A 21,362-nucleotide genomic window follows, 5' to 3' on the forward strand; every position below is an offset into this window, starting at 1 on the left:
GTCTCCCACGCCAAAGGCGCGAACGCTAACCACTTAGCCACGAAGGAGCTATATACATAATTATTATCAGTAGATTTATTGAATTAATGAATCCTTTATTTATTACAGATGTCATATCATATTTATGTGTGAATGGGGAGGAGGTTACGGCATTACTGTCTCATTTTGAATTATTGCACCTTCAGATTCTACGTCCTGTTGACCTGATTTCATCCCCCTCCCCCCAATATAAATTATCTAATTCGCACACTGCCTACGTAAATGAATGAATTAAACATACGACTGATAATATACTAACAACTATTATGTATATCTTTGTTTAATAAAAACAAGAACAGAAAATATACATGCAGTATATATAAAATAACTATGTACCTTACATTCAGTTATGTTGAGATTGCATGGAAGCAAAGTTATGCAAACGATTTTTTAGGCCATTTTGTCTCAACGTTCTTAACACTTTCATAAGTGAGTTTATACTATAGTCAGCCGAACTATGTGTATACATTGGGACAGAAAGAGAGGAATTCTAAAAACCCTGTTCACCCCTCTAGACCTTTCCTTATTAGTCTTCGCGACACGTGGTAGAGATTTATGATCCCTTCTGGCTAAAAACCAATGTTGCCTCGATTCCTTTTCTTTCTTTCCTAGTTGAAATATTATTTCTTAATTTTTGTTGTTGTTAAAGGAAAGCTTTGTCCTTATTTTGCCGGACTTTTAACTACACAAGTGGATCGGAGGTACGGCAACACTGAGAGCAGTGACAGCTTACACGCTCGCCAGGACTAACCGAGGGTTGTGGGGGTGAAAAGAAGCAGTGGTTGGGGAAAGAGCCCTTTAAAGCTGTCCTGATGTATAATAATTTTTGGTATATTTACCTACGACACAACACTCGCGAGTGGAACCACGCATTTGTCTTCTCTCCCACGGTTTTTGTCCTCTGGCCAATACAGCATGTGTGTAGGCCATTGCGGATGGATAAAGTTGATTCATAGATCATGAATGTACCACTCCCCTTGTACACACAACTAATGTAAGAATTTATATGCATGAGTCTTAAATTTGTCACTTTAGAGAAAATCCTACACTGCTGTCCCTCTGATCAGCCGCGATTTATTTTTGATATATATATATAAGTAGGTTTGGGTTCTTGGCGTCTGTTATAGCAGTAACATGCCTTCCTTTATAAACTGAAACACACCTTTGAAAACTATTTACTGCAAACTTCTGACACTTGTTGAATTGTGGATACTTTCCCTTTGCTTTCTTTGCTTGCATACATTTATTGCATTTGGTATTTTGAAATATGTGAGTGAGGCATTAAAATCTCAAGTTGTTGAATGAATTACTAATTGAAGTTGGAAAGGAGGAGTATCAATATTTGAAGCTCCCTTCTGTCTGCAGCTCATCACTGAGAAAATTGTATGTCTTTTGAGTCATCAAAATTCACAATGGTTCTTCTAATCAGGGTTTGAAAAAATCCGGGCTTTTTTGAAAAGCCCAACCCACCTGGGTTCATATGGGTATTTTCGGGTTTAATTGGGTTTTTCGGTTTTTTTCGAAATATTTCAATGTCTTTGGGCTAAAAGTGTTAAAATGTGATTTATATTTCAAGATTGTCATTGTCACAGCTTGCAACAATTTTCTACTCACGGCTCTTTTCAAAAAAATTGCCGCCATTTTGAAATTTTACATTCGATTGCCGAGAAAATCTGTACAGCAAATTTAGCGTAACTCGTGCTTTTACCGTCGAAATTTCAACTTAAAAGACTGAAAATTGCGCTTCGTAGCGTGGATACTCGATGTTTTGAAAAAAATGGCCGCCATTTTGATATTTTACGTTGGTATGCCGCCAAAATGTATACAGGAAATTTAGTGTGTCTCGTCTCGTACTCTGAAAATTTTAACTTAAAAGGCCGGAAGTTGTACCCTGTAGTGTGTGTGGTAGAGGCAGACAAACGAGTTGAGTTGGTTTTGTGTTTAACATCCCTTTCAGCAGCGAGGCTATATGAGACTGGACCTACTGATTAACATGGAATCCGAACCACATGAGCTCCCTCCGGGAAGCAAACCTGAGTCTCCCACGCCGAAGACGCGTACACTAACCGCTTAGCCATGAAGGAGCTCGGCAGACAAACGAACAAATGTAGATCAAGTCATCCAGAAGCCTGACTGACGTTCGCCAAATATGAATACCAAAAGGGGTCTATTAATTTAAAACAAAGATACAATTCATGTTATATGAAATAAATAAATGTTTCAAAATGTCTTATATGAAATTAACATCTTCCAGCGTAAATAAACCTCCCATATTTTCTCCATGAGAATACGGACACCTCAGATCCCCCCTCAACTTTCCAACACAATGCAATGAACTGTAGTCTGGTTATGAACAAAAGTATAATAGGCCGCGGTGGCTCAGTAGTAGAGCGTTCACCTCTGGTGCATGGGGTCCCTAGTTCGAATCCCAGCTCGCGCCAAGTGAGCTTTGTGGTGGACAAACACCTTGTGCGTGGGTTTTCTGGGAATCTTACGTTTCCTCCCACTTTCTTCATTCTGTCATTTCATTCATTCCTCATCATCATCGTCCCCTTGAGCATAGCAGGCATAACCGTGAGACTAAAACTAAAAGATTTCATTTAATTTTTTTTTTTCAAGAATATAATAGGCGAAAGTTCACTAAGCACCAGCTGCTTTTCTCTCTTCGTACTCTGCAATTAATTGTACGGACTGAAGATGCCTAAAAACTTAAGATGTGCTATAAAAATGCTTTACAGGAAAACAATATGCAAATTATTTAAATCAGTGGTGCAATCTACCTTCAATATTCTTCGCGCGTTTAGCAATATTTATTTATATAGCTGTATTTGCCAAAATTACGTTCATCAGTTTAATCTGATGAAATGCTGATTTTTCTCCTTGTGTCGTGTGTAATTGTCAGAACCAGATTTACATTTTTCTAAGACCTGGACCAAAGCACAATTCTGTGCCCTAGCCTCTGAAAAAGATTATAATTCTTGTTAACTTATCTAATGTGTTGCTGGAGGAAAGGTCAGTCACCTTCCCTGTGTTTGTAAATGTAGAAACACTCAAAGCCATCATTTTTTTTTTTTTTTTTTTAATGTTCCGGAAAGTGTCCGAGTTTCCATAAAGTGCAATGGAAAAAGTAGCATTGCAAATTTTGCTCCCTATCAAGTCGAACAGGGTGGTGTAATAACTTCCTCGAAACTGTTACCTGCAACAGCGTAATATTCATTCACTAATTACAGGATTTCCAGCCAATGTCAGAATTTTTTATTTTATTTTATTTATTTGTTTGTTTTTCACTTTTCGAATAAGCTGATATTGATAGCAGAAATGGAACGGAGTTAAAATACGGGACATTTCCCTGTCACGACTAAATTTACGGGGACGCGGGACACTCGGGCCCAAAAACGGGACTGTCCCGTTTTTTACGGGACGTATGGCAGGCTTAAGCGTAAAATAAATAGTTTTATTGTTGAAGTATTCATTTCCGATCCTTCTGCGTTTAATTTCCCGAGCACTTCTTTCACGGCGTGTACATCAAAACTTCCACTAGTACGGAAATTTGAACTCAGCACTTGAAATAGTAAGCGGTATATAGTCTTCGGAACCCCGAGCATTAAGCTTCTTAAATTTGACAATAATTTTTACGCTATTGCTGGTGTTGATTCTACAGAATAATTATTTGAAGAGTAGCAACAAATGACTGAACTAAACTGTTATTGTTGGAGAACCAAATTTTAGTTGAAGAAACTTGTGTTTTACATCAAAGGTAAGAAATAATACTAATAGTTTTACTAATGTATTTACATATGTACTATTAGTACCGGCACCTATGACCTTAAACCCATCAAACGCATGAGCAATAACGTCCCTCGGTGTCACCCAGCCGACGAGCACACTATTCACGGAAAATATTTTCTAAAGTACAAAATTGCTTATTTTACTTCAAATAGGCTATAGTAGTAATGGCGGTACTTCAGGAAACTTTTTGGCCCCTGGGTCCCTGCCTCAGGACCCATGGTCCCTGGCCGGGGTCAATGACCTAGGGGTACATAGGACCACCCCCTCTAAATTTTGGCAGGGGTACCTTGGCCCACCCCCTAAATTTTGGCAGGGGTACATAGGACCACCCCCCTTAAATTTTGGAAATTGCCAAATCTAAAAATTGGGTGTGGTAGCCTAGGACCACAGTATGTACCTCTATCAGTATTGGGTGTTTATGTCGTTCCCTTTTATGAGTAAAAAATTGCCAAAAATTCAAATTTCGGGGGTTTTTGACCTAATTTATCCCCTTGGATGAGGTGTTATTACCCTATATGGTTATATGGGCGTATACAGGGGTCCATTACCTTTCATAAGACATGGGTATATTAATGCACCCCTTGAAAAATTTGGGAGGGGTACCTTGGCCCGCCCCTTAAATTTTGGAAATTGCCCAATTTCAACATTGGGTATTATAGTACAGGACCCTAATATGTATCGTGATAAATTTGGGTGGTCCACCTCATTTCCTTTTAGGGGTACATAGGACCACCCCCCTTAAATTTTGGAAATTGCCAAATCTAAAAATTTGGTGTGGTAGCCTAGGACCATAGTATGTACCTCTATCAGTATTGGGTGTCTATGTCGTTACCTTTCATGGGTAAAAAATTGCCAAAAATTTAAATTTCGGGGTTTTTTGACCTAATTTATCCCCTTTGATGAGGTATTATTACCCTATATAGTTATATGGACGTATACAGGGGTCCATTACTTTTCATAACATATGGGTATATTAATGCACCCCTTGAAAAATTTGGGAGGGGTACCTTGGCCCACCCCTTAAATTTTGGAAATTGACCAATTTAATCATTGGGTATTATAGTACAGGACCCTAATATGTATCATGATAAATTTGGGCGGTCCACCTCGTTTCCTTCCAGGGGCACAAAATTGCCAAAATATAAACATAAGCAATACGTTATACCACGTGTTTGATTTTTGGTCGATTTTATCCCCTTTGATGAAATGTTATTACCTTATATGGTTATATGGTCATGTATAGGGGTCCATTACCTTTCATAAGATATCGGTATATTTGTACACTCCTTTAAAAATTTGGGAGGGGTACTTTGGCCCACCCCTTAAATTTTGGAAATTGCCCAATTTAAACATTTGGTATTATAGTACCGGACCTTAACATGTATTATGATAAATTTGGGTGTTCCACCTCGTTCCCTTTTAGGGGTACAAAATTGTCAAAATATAAACGTAAGCAATACGTTGTACCACGTGTTTGGTCTTTTGGCCCAATTTATCCTCTTGGATGAGGTTCTATTACCTTATATGGTTATATGGTTATGTATAGGGGTCTATTCCTATCATAAGACATAGGTACATTTGTGCACTCCTTTAAAAATTTGGGAGGGGTACTTTGGCCCACCCCTTAAATTTTGGAAATTGACCAATTTAAACATTTGGTATTATAGTACCGGACCTTAACATGTATTATTATGATAAATTTGGGTGTTCCACCTCGTTCCCTTTTAGGGGTACAAAATTGTCAAAATATAAACGTAAGCAATACGTTGTACCACGTGTTTGGTCTTTTGACCCAATTTATCCTCTTGGATGAGGTTCTATTACCTTATATGGTTATATGGTTATGTATAGGGGTCTATTCCCTATCATAAGACATAGGTACATTTGTGCACTCCTTTAAAATTTTTGGGAGGGGTACTTTGGCCCACCCCTTAAATTTTGGAAATTGCCCAATTTAAACATTTGGTATTATAGTACCGGACCTTAACATGTATTATTATGATAAATTTGGGTGTTCCACCTCGTTCCCTTTTAGGGGTACAAAATTGTCAAAATATAAACGTAAGCAATACGTTGTACCACGTGTTTGGTCTTTTGGCCCAACTTATCCTCTTGGATGAGGTTCTATTACCTTATATGGTTATATGGTTATGTATAGGGGTCTATTCCCTATCATAAGACATAGGTACATTTGTGCACTCCTTTAAAATTTTTGGGAGGGGTACTTTGGCCCACCCCTTAAATTTTGGAAATTGCTCATTTTATATATTTGGTATTATAGTACCGGACCTTAACATGTATTATTATGATAAATTTGGGTGTTCCACCTCGTTCCCTTTTAGGGGTACGAAATTGCCAAATTTTAGTACAACCACGTGATTGGTCTTTTGGCCCAATTTATCCTCTTGGATGAGGTCCTATTACCTTATATGGTTATATGGTCATGTATAGGGGTCCATTACCTATCATAAGACATAGGTACATTTGTGCACTCTTTAAATTTTTTTGGGAGGGGTACTTTGGCCCACCCCTTAAATTTTGGAAATTGCTCATTTTATATATTTGGTATTATAGTACTGGACCCTAACATGTATTATGATAAATTTGGGTAGTTCACCTTGTTCTCTTTCATGCGTAAAAAAAATTGCCAAATTTTACTACAACCACGTGTTTGGTATTTTGGTTCACCCCTTGGATGAGGTCCTATTACCTTATATGATTATATGGTTATGTATATTGGTCCATTCCCTATTATAAGACATGGGTATATTGATGCACCCTTTAAAAAATTTGGGAGGGGTATCTTGACTCATCCACTCAGTTTTAGAAATTGATTAATATAAGCATTTGGTATCTTCGTACAGGTCTTCAATATGTACCACTATAAATTTGGATGGTCCACATCGTTCCCTTTCATGGGTAAAGAACTACCAAAAATCAAATTTCGGATGTTATTGACCCCTATTTAATACGTTATATGGTTTATTACCTCTATATGTTTATGTTCTCTTTTAAATTTGGGAATTATCAAATAACAAAATTCGGTAAACGTTTTCTAGGACCCATTGGTATTCCTCTTATGGCCAAATATTCAAAATTTAAAGGTTATTGACCGGCTTTATTATTGAATAAGTACAGGATTTATTACTTTTTCATAAGACACAGGTGTATTTGTGTACCAATCTTAAATTTTGGGAGGGGTACATTTCTTATTGTCATATCAATAATTGGTAATTGTTCTTTGGGTAAATCATTGTGAAATATGAGTATGATCACGTGATCAGTTATTGACCTATGATGGGATTAGGAGTCCAGGACATTGGTACATTTAAACTTTGTAGGATAATTTGAGAATGCGTCATTGGTATTGATTATTCCCCGCCAAATATAAACGTAAGCAATACGATGTACCACGTGATTGACCTTGATGAGGTAGTGTACAGGGATACATAGCTATCCTTATTGAATCTTATGACTCATAGTCTTAAGGGAATACATGCTACAACACTGGCAAAGTTATTGTTAATGCAATTTCATTGGTTGATCACTATCTTTCGTGCAATCTGATTGGTTGATCACTATCTTTCGTGCAATCTGATTGGTTGCTGATTTTCAAATCTTTGCTGTATTCAGTTTTAAGTTTTGTTTAACATTTAAAAATCTTGGTTTCGTTCAACATTTTGCACTCACTGATAAATATGATCAAAACCGTTTATTTGTTAATCGAATAGTTAAAAAACCGGATAAAGTTTGACGGTTAACCGTGAAACGTAAAATTTTTTAGTTTGAAAATTTTTTGTTTGAAATTTTTGTTTCAAATTTTTTTTTGTTTAAAAATTTTTTGTTTTGAAATTTTTTGTTTCAAAATTTTTTGTTTGAAATTTTTTTGTTGCAAAATTTTGTTTGAAAATTTTTTGTTCGAAATTTTTTGTTTTGAAATTTTTCGTTTCCAAATTTTTTTGTTTAAATTCTTTTTGTTTCGAAAGTTTTGTTTGAAATTTTTTGTTTGAAACTTTGGTTTGACATTTTTAAAAGTTTGTGCACTCATTAGTAAAGAACCGGAACTGTTAGAACTAAAACCTCTGGCAACATTGTGGTGCAATAGTACACGTCAGAACACGATAATGCAACGTCATCAGTTTTGCATCATATATAAGTATCGTTGGAGTTAGTATTCATAATAACGTCATCATGGCTACTTGTCTGCAGTTTCTAAACACACGTGATGTGATGAAATCATTTACCAAGATTACTGATTTACAACAGAATGTACCTCATAGAATCTTAGCTAGCCAAATGATACCTACAAAGTTTGGATTAAGAATCGTAGTGAAGCTTGAAAATGATAAGAATATAATTTTACCAGCAAGATATTTTCCCATGGAGGCATCAAAACAAGAAGAACTGCTGCGTTTCTTAAATACTGGATCTGTATCTTTATGTTACAAAGGATTCTTGGGTCGAAGTCATCAATTTGAATTTAGTACATAGCCGGATTCGTCAGCAATTGTGATAAAATCATGAATTCAAACGTCAGCACATTCCTTTGACGTCAGACATAGTTGTATGAATTTGGTTGGTCAGCATGACGTCAGCAACTGTGATGAAACCATGAATTCAAACGTCAGCACATTCCTTCCTATGACGTCAGCCGTAGTTCTATAAATTAACCAATACACTGTCATCCCACGAAATCATTTGAGCAAGTGCTTTTCAGGAGGAAAGATGTGTACTTCTAACGATAAAGAGTTCATCTTCGCAAGCTATTATCCAATAAATATATTTCAAACAAAACATGTGATGATTGGTATCAGTGCTAGAACATTTGAACCAGTGATTCGATTGGACAAAGCAGAACAATTTGGTGTACAACTGACCTGTGAAGAATGGCAAATATTATGTTCACGAATCGACCAAATGAACGATTATTTTCATGATGAGCTAAATGTGACCATAGTCAAATCATTAGGCTCAAATCATGAAGTGGTGATGCGTACAGTCCTCGAAGAGAAGATGGTGCTGTTACGTAAAAAGAGTACATTCCATGTCCATCGCAACATGGTGTATCTAACGCAAACAGAATGGAACAAATTCATCAACGTATTTCAGTGTGTGAAACATGCAGTGGAAGTGTGTAACAAAACAAGTATATTCCTGAAAAAGTACTATTTTGAAAAATGTGTTATGCATATTGTACAACATGTATCTAGATATTGTGATGGTTGTCAACATCGTTCGTGGGTGCATACCTGTATTAATAAACAGTTTATTTGTGATCAAATGGACATTGAGTTTCCACCAATTGATATCGCAATAGACCTTAAAAGACTTCAATTGGAATTAAAATTATATGCTAAAGACAAACTAGTGCAAGAAGTTCAAAATACATTGTATCGACAATATCCAGAACCACTATCTGGTATGGATGTATGTGGAGTGTAATAAAATGATCCATTTCAATGAATTGTGTTTTTTTCATTTCAAGTACAACCCTATGTTCTGACGTGTACTATTGCACCACAATGTTGCCAGAGGTTTTAGTTCTAACAGTTCCGGTTCTTTACTAATGAGTGCACAAACTTTTAAAAATGTCAAACCAAAGTTTCAAACAAAAAATTTCAAACAAAACTTTCGAAACAAAAAGAATTTAAACAAAAAAATTTGGAAACGAAAAATTTCAAAACAAAAAATTTCGAACAAAAAATTTTCAAACAAAATTTTGCAACAAAAAAATTTCAAACAAAAAATTTTGAAACAAAAAATTTTTAAACAAAAAAAAAATTTGAAACAAAAATTTCAAACAAAAAATTTCCAAACTAAAAAATTTTACGTTTCACGGTTAACCGTCAAACTTTATCCGGTTTTTTAACTATTCGATTAACAAATAAACGGTTTTGATCATATTTATCAGTGAGTGCAAAATGTTGAACGAAAATAAGATTTTTAAAGATAGTGATCAACCAATGAAATTGCATTAACAATAACTTTGCCAGTGTTGTAGCATGTATTCCCTTAAGACTATGAGTCATAAGATTCAATAAGGATAGCTATGTATCCCTGTACACTACCTCATCAAGGTCAATCACGTGGTACATCGTATTGCTTACGTTTATATTTGGCGGGGAATAATCAATACCAATGACGCATTCTCAAATTATCCTACAAAGTTTAAATGTACCAATGTCCTGGACTCCTAATCCCATCATAGGTCAATAACTGATCACGTGATCATACTCATATTTCACAATGATTTACCCAAAGAACAATTACCAATTATTGATATGACAATAAGAAATGTACCCCTCCCAAAATTTAAGATTGGTACACAAATACACCTGTGTCTTATGAAAAAGTAATAAATCCTGTACTTATTCAATAATAAAGCCGGTCAATAACCTTTAAATTTTGAATATTTGGCCATACGAGGAATACCAATGGGTCCTAGAAAACGTTTACCGAATTTTGTTATTTGATAATTCCCAAATTTAAAAGAGAACATAAACATATAGAGGTAATAAACCATATAACGTATTAAATAGGGGTCAATAACATCCGAAATTTGATTTTTGGTAGTTCTTTACCCATGAAAGGGAACGATGTGGACCATCCAAATTTATAGTGGTACATATTGAAGACCTGTACGAAGATACCAAATGCTTATATTAATCAATTTCTAAAACTGAGTGGATGAGTCAAGATACCCCTCCCAAATTTTTTAAAGGGTGCATCAATATACCCATGTCTTATAATAGGGAATGGACCAATATACATAACCATATAATCATATAAGGTAATAGGACCTCATCCAAGGGGTGAACCAAAATACCAAACACGTGGTTGTAGTAAAATTTGGCAATTTTTTTTACGCATGAAAGAGAACAAGGTGAACTACCCAAATTTATCATAATACATGTTAGGGTCCAGTACTATAATACCAAATATATAAAATGAGCAATTTCCAAAATTTAAGGGGTGGGCCAAAGTACCCCTCCCAAAAAAATTTAAAGAGTGCACAAATGTACCTATGTCTTATGATAGGTAATGGACCCCTATACATGACCATATAACCATATAAGGTAATAGGACCTCATCCAAGAGGATAAATTGGGCCAAAAGACCAATCACGTGGTTGTACTAAAATTTGGCAATTTCGTACCCCTAAAAGGGAACGAGGTGGAACACCCAAATTTATCATAATAATACATGTTAAGGTCCGGTACTATAATACCAAATATATAAAATGAGCAATTTCCAAAATTTAAGGGGTGGGCCAAAGTACCCCTCCCAAAAATTTTAAAGGAGTGCACAAATGTACCTATGTCTTATGATAGGGAATAGACCCCTATACATAACCATATAACCATATAAGGTAATAGAACCTCATCCAAGAGGATAAATTGGGCCAAAAGACCAAACACGTGGTACAACGTATTGCTTACGTTTATATTTTGACAATTTTGTACCCCTAAAAGGGAACGAGGTGGAACACCCAAATTTATCATAATAATACATGTTAAGGTCCGGTACTATAATACCAAATGTTTAAATTGGGCAATTTCCAAAATTTAAGGGGTGGGCCAAAGTACCCCTCCCAAAAATTTTAAAGGAGTGCACAAATGTACCTATGTCTTATGATAGGGAATAGACCCCTATACATAACCATATAACCATATAAGGTAATAGAACCTCATCCAAGAGGATAAATTGGGTCAAAAGACCAAACACGTGGTACAACGTATTGCTTACGTTTATATTTTGACAATTTTGTACCCCTAAAAGGGAACGAGGTGGAACACCCAAATTTATCATAATAATACATGTTAAGGTCCGGTACTATAATACCAAATGTTTAAATTGGTCAATTTCCAAAATTTAAGGGGTGGGCCAAAGTACCCCTCCCAAATTTTTAAAGGAGTGCACAAATGTACCTATGTCTTATGATAGGAATAGACCCCTATACATAACCATATAACCATATAAGGTAATAGAACCTCATCCAAGAGGATAAATTGGGCCAAAAGACCAAACACGTGGTACAACGTATTGCTTACGTTTATATTTTGACAATTTTGTACCCCTAAAAGGGAACGAGGTGGAACACCCAAATTTATCATAATACATGTTAAGGTCCGGTACTATAATACCAAATGTTTAAATTGGGCAATTTCCAAAATTTAAGGGGTGGGCCAAAGTACCCCTCCCAAATTTTTAAAGGAGTGTACAAATATACCGATATCTTATGAAAGGTAATGGACCCCTATACATGACCATATAACCATATAAGGTAATAACATTTCATCAAAGGGGATAAAATCGACCAAAAATCAAACACGTGGTATAACGTATTGCTTACGTTTATATTTTGGCAATTTTGTGCCCCTGGAAGGAAACGAGGTGGACCGCCCAAATTTATCATGATACATATTAGGGTCCTGTACTATAATACCCAATGTTTAAATTGGTCAATTTCCAAAATTTAAGGGGTGGGCCAAGGTACCCCTCCCAAATTTTTCAAGGGGTGCATTAATATACCCATATGTTATGAAAAGTAATGGACCCCTGTATACGTCCATATAACTATATAGGGTAATAATACCTCATCAAAGGGGATAAATTAGGTCAAAAAACCCCGAAATTTAAATTTTTGGCAATTTTTACCCATGAAAGGGAACGACATAGACACCCAATACTGATAGAGGTACATACTATGGTCCTAGGCTACCACACCAAATTTTTAGATTTGGCAATTTCCAAAATTTAAGGGGGGGTGGTCCTATGTACCCCTAAAAGGGAATGAGGTGGACCACCCAAATTTATCATAGTACATATTAGGGTCCTATACTATAATACCCAATGTTGAAATTGGGCAATTTCCAAAATTGAAGGGGTGGGCCAAGGTACCCCTCCCAAAAATTAAAAGGGGTGCATTAATATACCCATGTCTTATGAAAGGTAATGGACCCCTGTATACGCCCATATAACTATATAGGGTAATAACACCTCATCAAAGGGGATAAATTAGGTCAAAAACCTCCGAAATTTGAATTTTTGGCAATTTTTTACTCATGAAAGGGAACGACATAGACACCCAATACTAATAGAGGTACATACTATGGTCCTAGGCTACTATACCAAATTTTTAGATTTGGCAATTTCCAAAATTTAAGGGGGGTGGTCCTATGTACCCCTGCCAAAATTTAGGGGGTGGGCCAAGGTACCCCTGCCAAAATTTAGAGGGGGTGGTCCTATGTACCCCTAGGTCATTGACCCCGGCCAGGGACCATGGGTCCTGAGGCAGGGACCCAGGGGCCAAAAAGTTAGGCAAAGTGACGCGATTACTACTGCTATCAGCATAATCCATACATTAATTTGTTCTATAACTATATCAAGCTACGGTATTTTTTTTTTTAATTCATTCAGTGCTTTCAGAACTTTACAAAGGTCGTATGTTGAATGTTGTTGTCTACCTTAACGTGAAAGTCTCTAATTCGCCCAAGGAAAGTCTAAAATCTGATGAAAATCACTTACAATGTGATCACCTTAGTTGTACTAATAATATACTAACAAATAGGTCAAAAACCCAGGTGGGTTTTAAAGTGGGTTTTTTCAGGTTGGCCCAACCCGAAAAAACCCATCGGGTTTTTTCGGGCTGGGACCACTTGGGCAAACCCTGCTTCTAATAAGCTCTTCTACATTTAGGAGAATATATCATACAATCCCGTTGTTTTTGTCATGAACTTAAAAGCAGAAGAGAATTTTGATGCATACAGCATAATCACACTGCCTGCGTAAGCCACTTTTACTTTATTTTTAAGCGATACAGCATTAAACGAAATAGAACTAACCTGATTCCTTTTAAGTAACAAGTACATTATCGCTCTCTGCCGATTGCTACCAGTAAATATTCAATAGTGTTTTCTTTTTTTCTTTTTTCATCCTAATAACAAATTGCGCCTTCTTTCAAATGATATTTACATCAATGTCATGGGTCTTGACAATAAGACTGTGATAAATGAATAAAAATATATTTTCAAGATGTAACACATCTATGAACAGATGTTTAATGAATTAAAGTATTTATTGATGTAGTTTTCCTAAATCCTTCTCAAAAAGTGTTCTTGTATTTCTCTATAATCGTTACGTACAAAGTTTTCAGGAAAATCCCAGATAGTGGGATCGGCAGCCTCAGCTGATGTGACACGGAATGGCCCAGATATGAAATACTAACAACCAAAGAAGATATAATTTAAATATACAAACCAGTTTCTTCTGCAGGTGCTTTTCTTTTCTTTCTTTCGTGAGCATAGTAATCTGTATCATCCTCTTCTAAATTCTTACTCGTTTCATTCTTCCTATTATCAAACTGTCTTGAACCAAAAATCGGTACGTGCTCTACTTTCATTACATTGTCCTCGAAGTTACCGTCTAGATGGCTCTTCATATGGATCAGCATATCTCTCAACACTACAAATCGTTTGGTTGCAGCAAAAACTTCGTTCTGTAAGAATAAACAAACAAATAAATATACGTACTCTTCATGGGAGCTGAGGACGTGGGTAAGTGGTATATAATGGAGTAACGTGTACACAAACTAGGATGGTACTGGGAGGTAGAGGTTCGGTAGAGAGTGAATAATGCATAAGAAGTTATTTGTGTTTCAGGTACAATGAGAGAGTCTGCACGTGAAGACGGTAGTCGAGGAAAGGAGAAATGAATTCTGTGGGTTACTAATACTGGGATCACTAGTCTTCCTATGTTTGTGTATTTTGAGAAAAAGATGGAATTTAGGGTGTTTCTGGAGTAAGATGCAAGATGATGGTTGGAATAGACTCAACGGGTAGATTGTATTTAACTAACTAACTCTATGGCCTATGGAACCCGGAGGTTCAATGCCGCGTTCACAAAAGCTCTCCACTAACTTCTATCCTTAGCTAACTGCATCCAGTTTCTACTTTGTATTCCAATCTCTGCGAGATCCATCTTAATATTGTCCTCCCATCTGCGCCTAGGTCTTCCTAGTAGTCGTTTTCCGAATGGTCTTCCAGTCAATACTTTGAAAGCGTTTCTACTTTCTTCCATTCTAGCTACATGACCCGCCCACCTAAGCCTCCTAGACTTGACGACCCTAACAATGTTGGATAAACCATATAAATTATGTAGTTCCTCGTTATGGAGTTTCCGCCATTCCCCATTCCCGTTCCTCTTAAATCCGAATATTCGTCTCAGGATCTTATTCTCAAATACCTTCAGGGTAGATTGTATTTAGTTAGGTAAAATGGTATTTTAGTGAGAAAATTATTGGTAGAGGCTTCTCCAGAGGTATGCAATGGAGCAGTTGAAAAGTTAGAACAGAGCTTCTAACCGGCGGTCAGTTAGTAATTCATAACCAGTTGGCCAATCAAAACATTTCAAGTTTGATATTAATACTGCAGATTTTGTTACGGTAGTTCTCAAAACCTATTTAATGAAGTAACTGTCATATCGTTATTCATTCTTTTCTCTATAGAAAGCATGCATATGTATTTGTAATGTTCAAATCTTCTACACACTAAAATAAACATAGTTAACTATTAGTCTATGATATCAAATTGAAATTATACAATGTGAATTTCTGGAAGTGTTAAACATCTGTAAATAAGAACAGATTCCTTCTATTTCTTTTTGTAACAAGCACACTGACTACCAGATCAAACTAAATGCTTTGAAAAGAAACTTATAAATTACAACATACTGGCATCTACAGACATTGTGAAAAGTCTGAGCACACTACTGATTTTTGAGAATTTTCACAGAAAAGCATGTACCGGTATCCATACTAACTTCAGTTTGTTGGTCTTGTTCTGTAAAATAAATATAATTGCTCATATAAAGGAATTGAAACATATGGTCTTGTTTCCACTGAGACAAATTTATTGAGTTTGTTTGCATTCAATGAAATGGCGATCCTTAGCCTTGATAAGTGCTTTATGAATAATAGGTATATGTTTGATTAAAGTTATGCAACCTTTGCGAAGCTATGCGACTCCAGTAGCTCTGAAGAGCCTTCTAAAAACCTTCAGTATTTGTGGGCATGTATTTCCGGACTGCCATGTCAAGCTCATCTTATAAGAGCTCGATGGATAACAAATCCGGTGACTCTAGCGACTACTCCATTTGTTGGTGACTGTAGCCTTTACTCCATTTAAGCGTCTTCTTTGCACTGCAGATAATTACTGCCCAGCTTGAAAGAGTGTTTGGAACGGTAATCCTGTTGCAGTGCAAAGTTACTCTAACAAATATGTTTTTCTGATGGAATTCCATGCCTCACTTAAGCGTTGTGAAACACTTTTTGTCCATTATTCCATTAATTCGAACTAAATTATCAACTTGGTAGTCTGTAAAGCATCCCCAAACAGTGACTCTACCTTCTTCGTGCCTTACTGCATGTATTGCACGGTCGGGATGAAAGCGCTATCCGGAACAACGACGCACAAACTTCTAGCATTGAACAGCGAAAAGTTTGAATTTAGATTCGTCGGTCCAGAGTGCCCTCTTCCATTGTTCATCGTTCTAGTCTTTATTTTGCTTTATTTTAATTGGCTAGGATTTTTTTTTTTTTTTTTTTGTAATGTTTCCCGCTTAAAGTAATGGTTTCTTTACCAAAACCTACCCCAAAGACCATAAATCTGAAGACGCTGGACCACCGTCCTATTTGATACTGACTGGAAATGGTTCTTCCGAAGCGGTTAACGTCTATTCCATTTGCATATTTTCCCAGTAAACGTATCCTTAAGAGAATATACTTTTTTTGGAGGATCAGTCAGTTTCCGTCTATTTACACTACTCTGTGACTATCTTTCAAGAGTCCGCCGCACTGTCTCTGAACGATTTTTCATAGAGAATGACTCTTCTCTCTAAATAACCATTTGAACACCTGCTTCGACTCTTAGTTAACAGCTCCCGTTCCGCATTTTATACTATTGCATGTTCTTCACACTATTCAACTGGTTCACGCGAATGAAAACAGTAAGATCGCATATCAAAGATTTGCATCCAATTTTGCCCATATTACGACATGATTGAATACCGCATGCACAATTGTTTGCGGAAATAAAGAGACAACTACTGACAAAGATTTATACACACACGATACAGCATCAAACAAAGCGTAACATTAGCTGTCTGTTATCTGCTTATTGTCAAGGAACTTTCCTCAATAACTTTGTCTTGATGACCATGAATTTTTGTATTCTTATACGAACAACGTTGTTTATTATCAAGAACGGGTACAATGAATATGGTTCTGTATGGGTACAGTGTTATTTATATGGAGAATTCTGACAAACATTGTATATTTCCAACTTTTCTTCTGTGTAAAACTAATGTATGGAAATTTAAGTCTAAAGCCATAAACTTTATTTGTATATTCACTTCTCATTTTTCCTTGTTTAATTATTGTTTTGAGTGGCAACATGAAAGTTGGAAAATTTTATCTACCTATAAAGCACTATTCTTCCAATTCAGCATTATTTTGAGACATGAAAGCGTGTTTGTTTCTAGCAGGCATTAGTTTTACACTTTATTTATTTTTTTCAAATCTTGATAACTCACATCTACTGGAATATATTTTTTTCTTTTCCTATTTACACATAATACCACCAAAACGGGATCTTGTATTCTATTACTTGGTATTCCATTGATACTCTTCATTTAGGATCAGTGAGCGTATTTATGAGACAGATTTCACAACTTTTCCACGTTACTCAGCTTACATTAGTTTTGAAAGCAGTTAACCTAGGCAGCAGTTTATAGAGTACCAATAGAGTAAAAATTTGCTGCCAAGAAATTTCCTGTCATCTCGTAAGTTGACGAGTAAATGTCAAATTTGTGCTGTTTCATAATTTCCTTCCAAAAGGGTAATTATGAGACACCTGTTGTCCCCAGTTTTCTGTATGTGATATTGAGATATGAAGGAGTTCAAGTGTGAGACAAAGAAGTCTTCGTTACTTTGTGTTTATTACATAAAGTTATACGAATATTTGGCTGAGTTACAAGAAAATAACTAAGAAAGTGGAAATAGCTACTGATGTTATTTTAATATTTTTGTGAGTTGACTATAATAGGCCTATATGCTAATAGGTTATATTAGATAGTTTCAGGTTACAAAACAGGCTTATGAAACAAATTTAGACTAAGTTCTAGGCCCTTCACTAAAAACAACTTAGGCTACTTCTATTTCTTTATGTTTCAATATATTGATATGCAGCCTAGGCTATTTTCAACATAATAATGTAGATCTACAACTCTGAAAGTTACTAAGAAACAAGATTATAGGACTACCTAAACTACAGAATATAGCTTTTTTGAAACTTAACATACTAGGATAGAGAAACAGATTCCAGTTACTTCTCAAATAAATTAATCTAACATGCATCTCATAATTATCCTCCATATAAGCAAAAATAAAATTAAAAACCTCGGAAAGAAAATCCAAAGCGACAAATTCAACTTAACCTATAACTGCTGACCTACCAGGCTTCCACCAACACCCATTGGTTTCACAACAGTGGTATTACTTCACAAGTAGATATAAAAGATAATGATAGGATTTCAAATTTCAAACATTTTTTTAAATAAATTTGTTAAAAAAAAATGGCACATCCAAACTTTTGTAAACTGAAACTTAAAAATGTAGACAGGACATTGTGAAGGATGTTGCTAAATGCCTGTGCTCTTAATTTGTATTTGTCCTACAGTGGTTGAAGATCGTGAAGGGTGTCTCATAATTACCCTCACTGACCCTATTACTTTACATGTAAAGACTTGAGATTCTAAAAACATTTACTGAAGTTATTCACCACCATGCAAAGTCTTGTTCTCTCTCTCTAAATTAATTCCCTATAAGGGACCCTCATTCGTTTATACAGCGGATCTTACCGTTCCTGGAGGTCCATGAATTGAAATTTCTGGAACGCCAACGTCTTGAATAGTCAACGCAACTCCTGGTAGACCACCAATATTCTCCCAGCTCGGATGTGTAATGAATATATGCTCTAATTTTGCTAATTTCATCTTATGTTCGTGAGCAAGCCGTTGGGTACCTTCTCCACAATTAAACAAATATCTAAGTAAGAGTGAAACACGTTTTATTAATGAACAAACTCATAAATATTAAATGAAGATTCACATTTCAACAGTACCAGAACATTAGATCGAACAGGCAAATAAAAGCATGCATATATATATATATATCATAGCTACTACTGCAAGTTTTGAAATATGGTTTGAACTTATGGAGCTGTAGATTTTTTTCCTTTCACTGGTTTGTTTCCACAAATTATAAACTTAAATGCTCTTAACTTGAGTTGATATAAGTCACTCTCTCCATTATCTTTTCTTCCAGTCATAGGCAATGAATTACAATGCTACTAACTTTAAATGAAATAACCTGGAATCAACTGAATTTAGAAATAATAATATGCCCTTGGTTCACTATATGATGATATATCAAATGGGTTGATACATGAGAATTCTCAGCAATAATAGGGTAGCAACATCTCAACATTTATTTTGATTTTAGAAAACTTCTTATAAGTTTCAGGACACATTCTTATCACATTTATTTATTTCTTGAGTCCGAGATAATAGGCTCGGAAAAAGGAGGCAGTTTCGAGGACTACGAATTCATCAGTATCTCTACAAATTCTAATATATCTCGAGAGCCGTGGTGGCTCAGTGGTAGAGCGTTCACTTCTGGTGCATGGGGTAATTGGTTCAATCCCAGCTCACGCCAAGTGAACTTTGTGGTGAACAAAGATCGCATGCATGGGTTTCTCGGGTTCTCCCGTTTCCTCCAACTTTCTTCATTCATTTCTCATTATCATTGTCACCTTTAGCCTAGCCAGCATAAACGTGGGACAAAACTTAAAGATTTCATTCCATTATTTTACAGCATATCTTCATTATGCAATATTGCAATATGTTCCTCTGCTGTATCGTTTTACTGAGAATTTTACATATTGAGTCGGTTGATATTAGCCCTTTCATGCAAATGTAACAATTTTTAGTTTTACGTCCACAAGTATAGCTTGCAGGCTAGAAGACAAATGGTTAATGGAAGGGAATGATTATGAAATAGTTAATGGAATGATAATGTGGATGAAACGGGAGAACCCCGAGAAAACCACAACACGATGCCTATCACAGAGTACTTAGAATTGAACCAGGGACTCCTTACATCAGATATGAGCGCTCTATCACTGAACAACTGCCTTTCATGCAGTAGAACCCAGCACATACTCAAATGGATTTACCCTTCCCTGCTGGTCTATTGGATAGAGAGCGCGTTTTTGTTGCACAGTTCCCTGGTTCCTGGTGGGTAAGGCTTGAAATTTGATCGTGCGTGACTTATTAAGAAAAACAAAAAACGAAGTAAAATTCAGGACTACAAAAGTTCGCTTATTGGTGCAAAATTAGGTGAATAGGCAATAGGGCAAAGAGCAATGTTTCAAACCCACTGTCTTATTAACTAACCTATGATGTATATGCTGCAGTAAGGAAAGAAAATACAGAAATGAAGAGTTGCATCTGAAGAAAATGTGGTGAAATGGGGCAAAATTTTGACCTATTTAATGAAGGGAAAATATATAAAATCAACATAATACGTTACGTGATTTCTTAATAGGACTGTAAAAGTAACAAAAAAATATATAGAGACGATACCTGTTGTATGTATAATACGGACAGAAATACGAAACGGCACGTGTGTTCATAGAAGTTGAGTTGAGTTGATTTTGAGTTTAACGTCCCCTTTCAGCAGCGAGGCTATATGAGACGGGATATACTGATTTCGAGGTATCCGAACTACATGAGCTCCCGCCGGAAATCGAACCCGAGTCTCCCACGCCAAAGGCGCGTACGCTAACAACTTAGCCACGAAGGAGCTCGTGTGCTCATAGAAGTGTCGCAAAGCTGGAGTATTAATAAGCTTCTCCCCCAAACCACTTGGTAGTGACTCTGGCTCACTTGGTAGTGACTCTGGCTCACTTGGTAGTGATTATGGTTCGTTATTAGTAACTGCGGTCATTATACATATAGTGTGGACTATGACATAAAAACTAGTGCATAAAACACGTGCCAACTAGTGCTAGGTGGCCACTAAAAAGCACAAATGCTACCTAACCGAGTCAGAGCAGGAGCGCAACAGGGTAACCGAGCAGTAGCGAGGACGTGCGTCAGCGACGATGAGTACACTCATAAACGAGGTGGTTTACAACGGCTTACTATAAGTCACAGTACTGCCTCCGGAACAATCGATGGATTTGGGGGAGGTACTAAATGCCACCTCAAAGCTAGCTAGCTGTCTGTCTGTCTGTCTCTCTCTCTCACACACACACTCACTCACTCTCTCTCTCTCTCTCTCACTCACACACACACACACACACACACACTCTCTCTCACACACACACACACACACGCTCCCTCTCTCTCTCTCTCACACACACACTCTCTCTCTCTCTCTCTCTGTGTTTTATTCCATATAAAATGTTTTCCCA

The 21,362-nt window shown here is 36.3% G+C and overlaps 1 protein-coding gene across 1 annotated transcript in view; it reads right to left on the reverse strand.

Moving 5' to 3' along the window:
- RNaseZ (ribonuclease Z) overlaps positions 1–21,362 on the reverse strand; it is a 51,183-nt gene that overhangs the window by 27,902 nt on the left and 1,919 nt on the right. Inside the window, exons 2-3 of the mRNA XM_081731501.1 lie at positions 18,745–18,931; positions 14,089–14,326 (exon numbers count right to left, since the gene is read on the reverse strand). Coding sequence (XP_081587627.1) covers positions 14,089–14,326; positions 18,745–18,931 — 425 coding nt within the window. The remainder of the gene's footprint in view (positions 1–14,088; positions 14,327–18,744; positions 18,932–21,362) is intronic.

Source organism: Thermobia domestica, chromosome 11 (genome assembly GCF_964235325.1).
Source record: "Thermobia domestica chromosome 11, izTheDome1.hap1.1, whole genome shotgun sequence".
In the NCBI taxonomy this organism is placed as follows: domain Eukaryota; kingdom Metazoa; phylum Arthropoda; class Insecta; order Zygentoma; family Lepismatidae; genus Thermobia; species Thermobia domestica.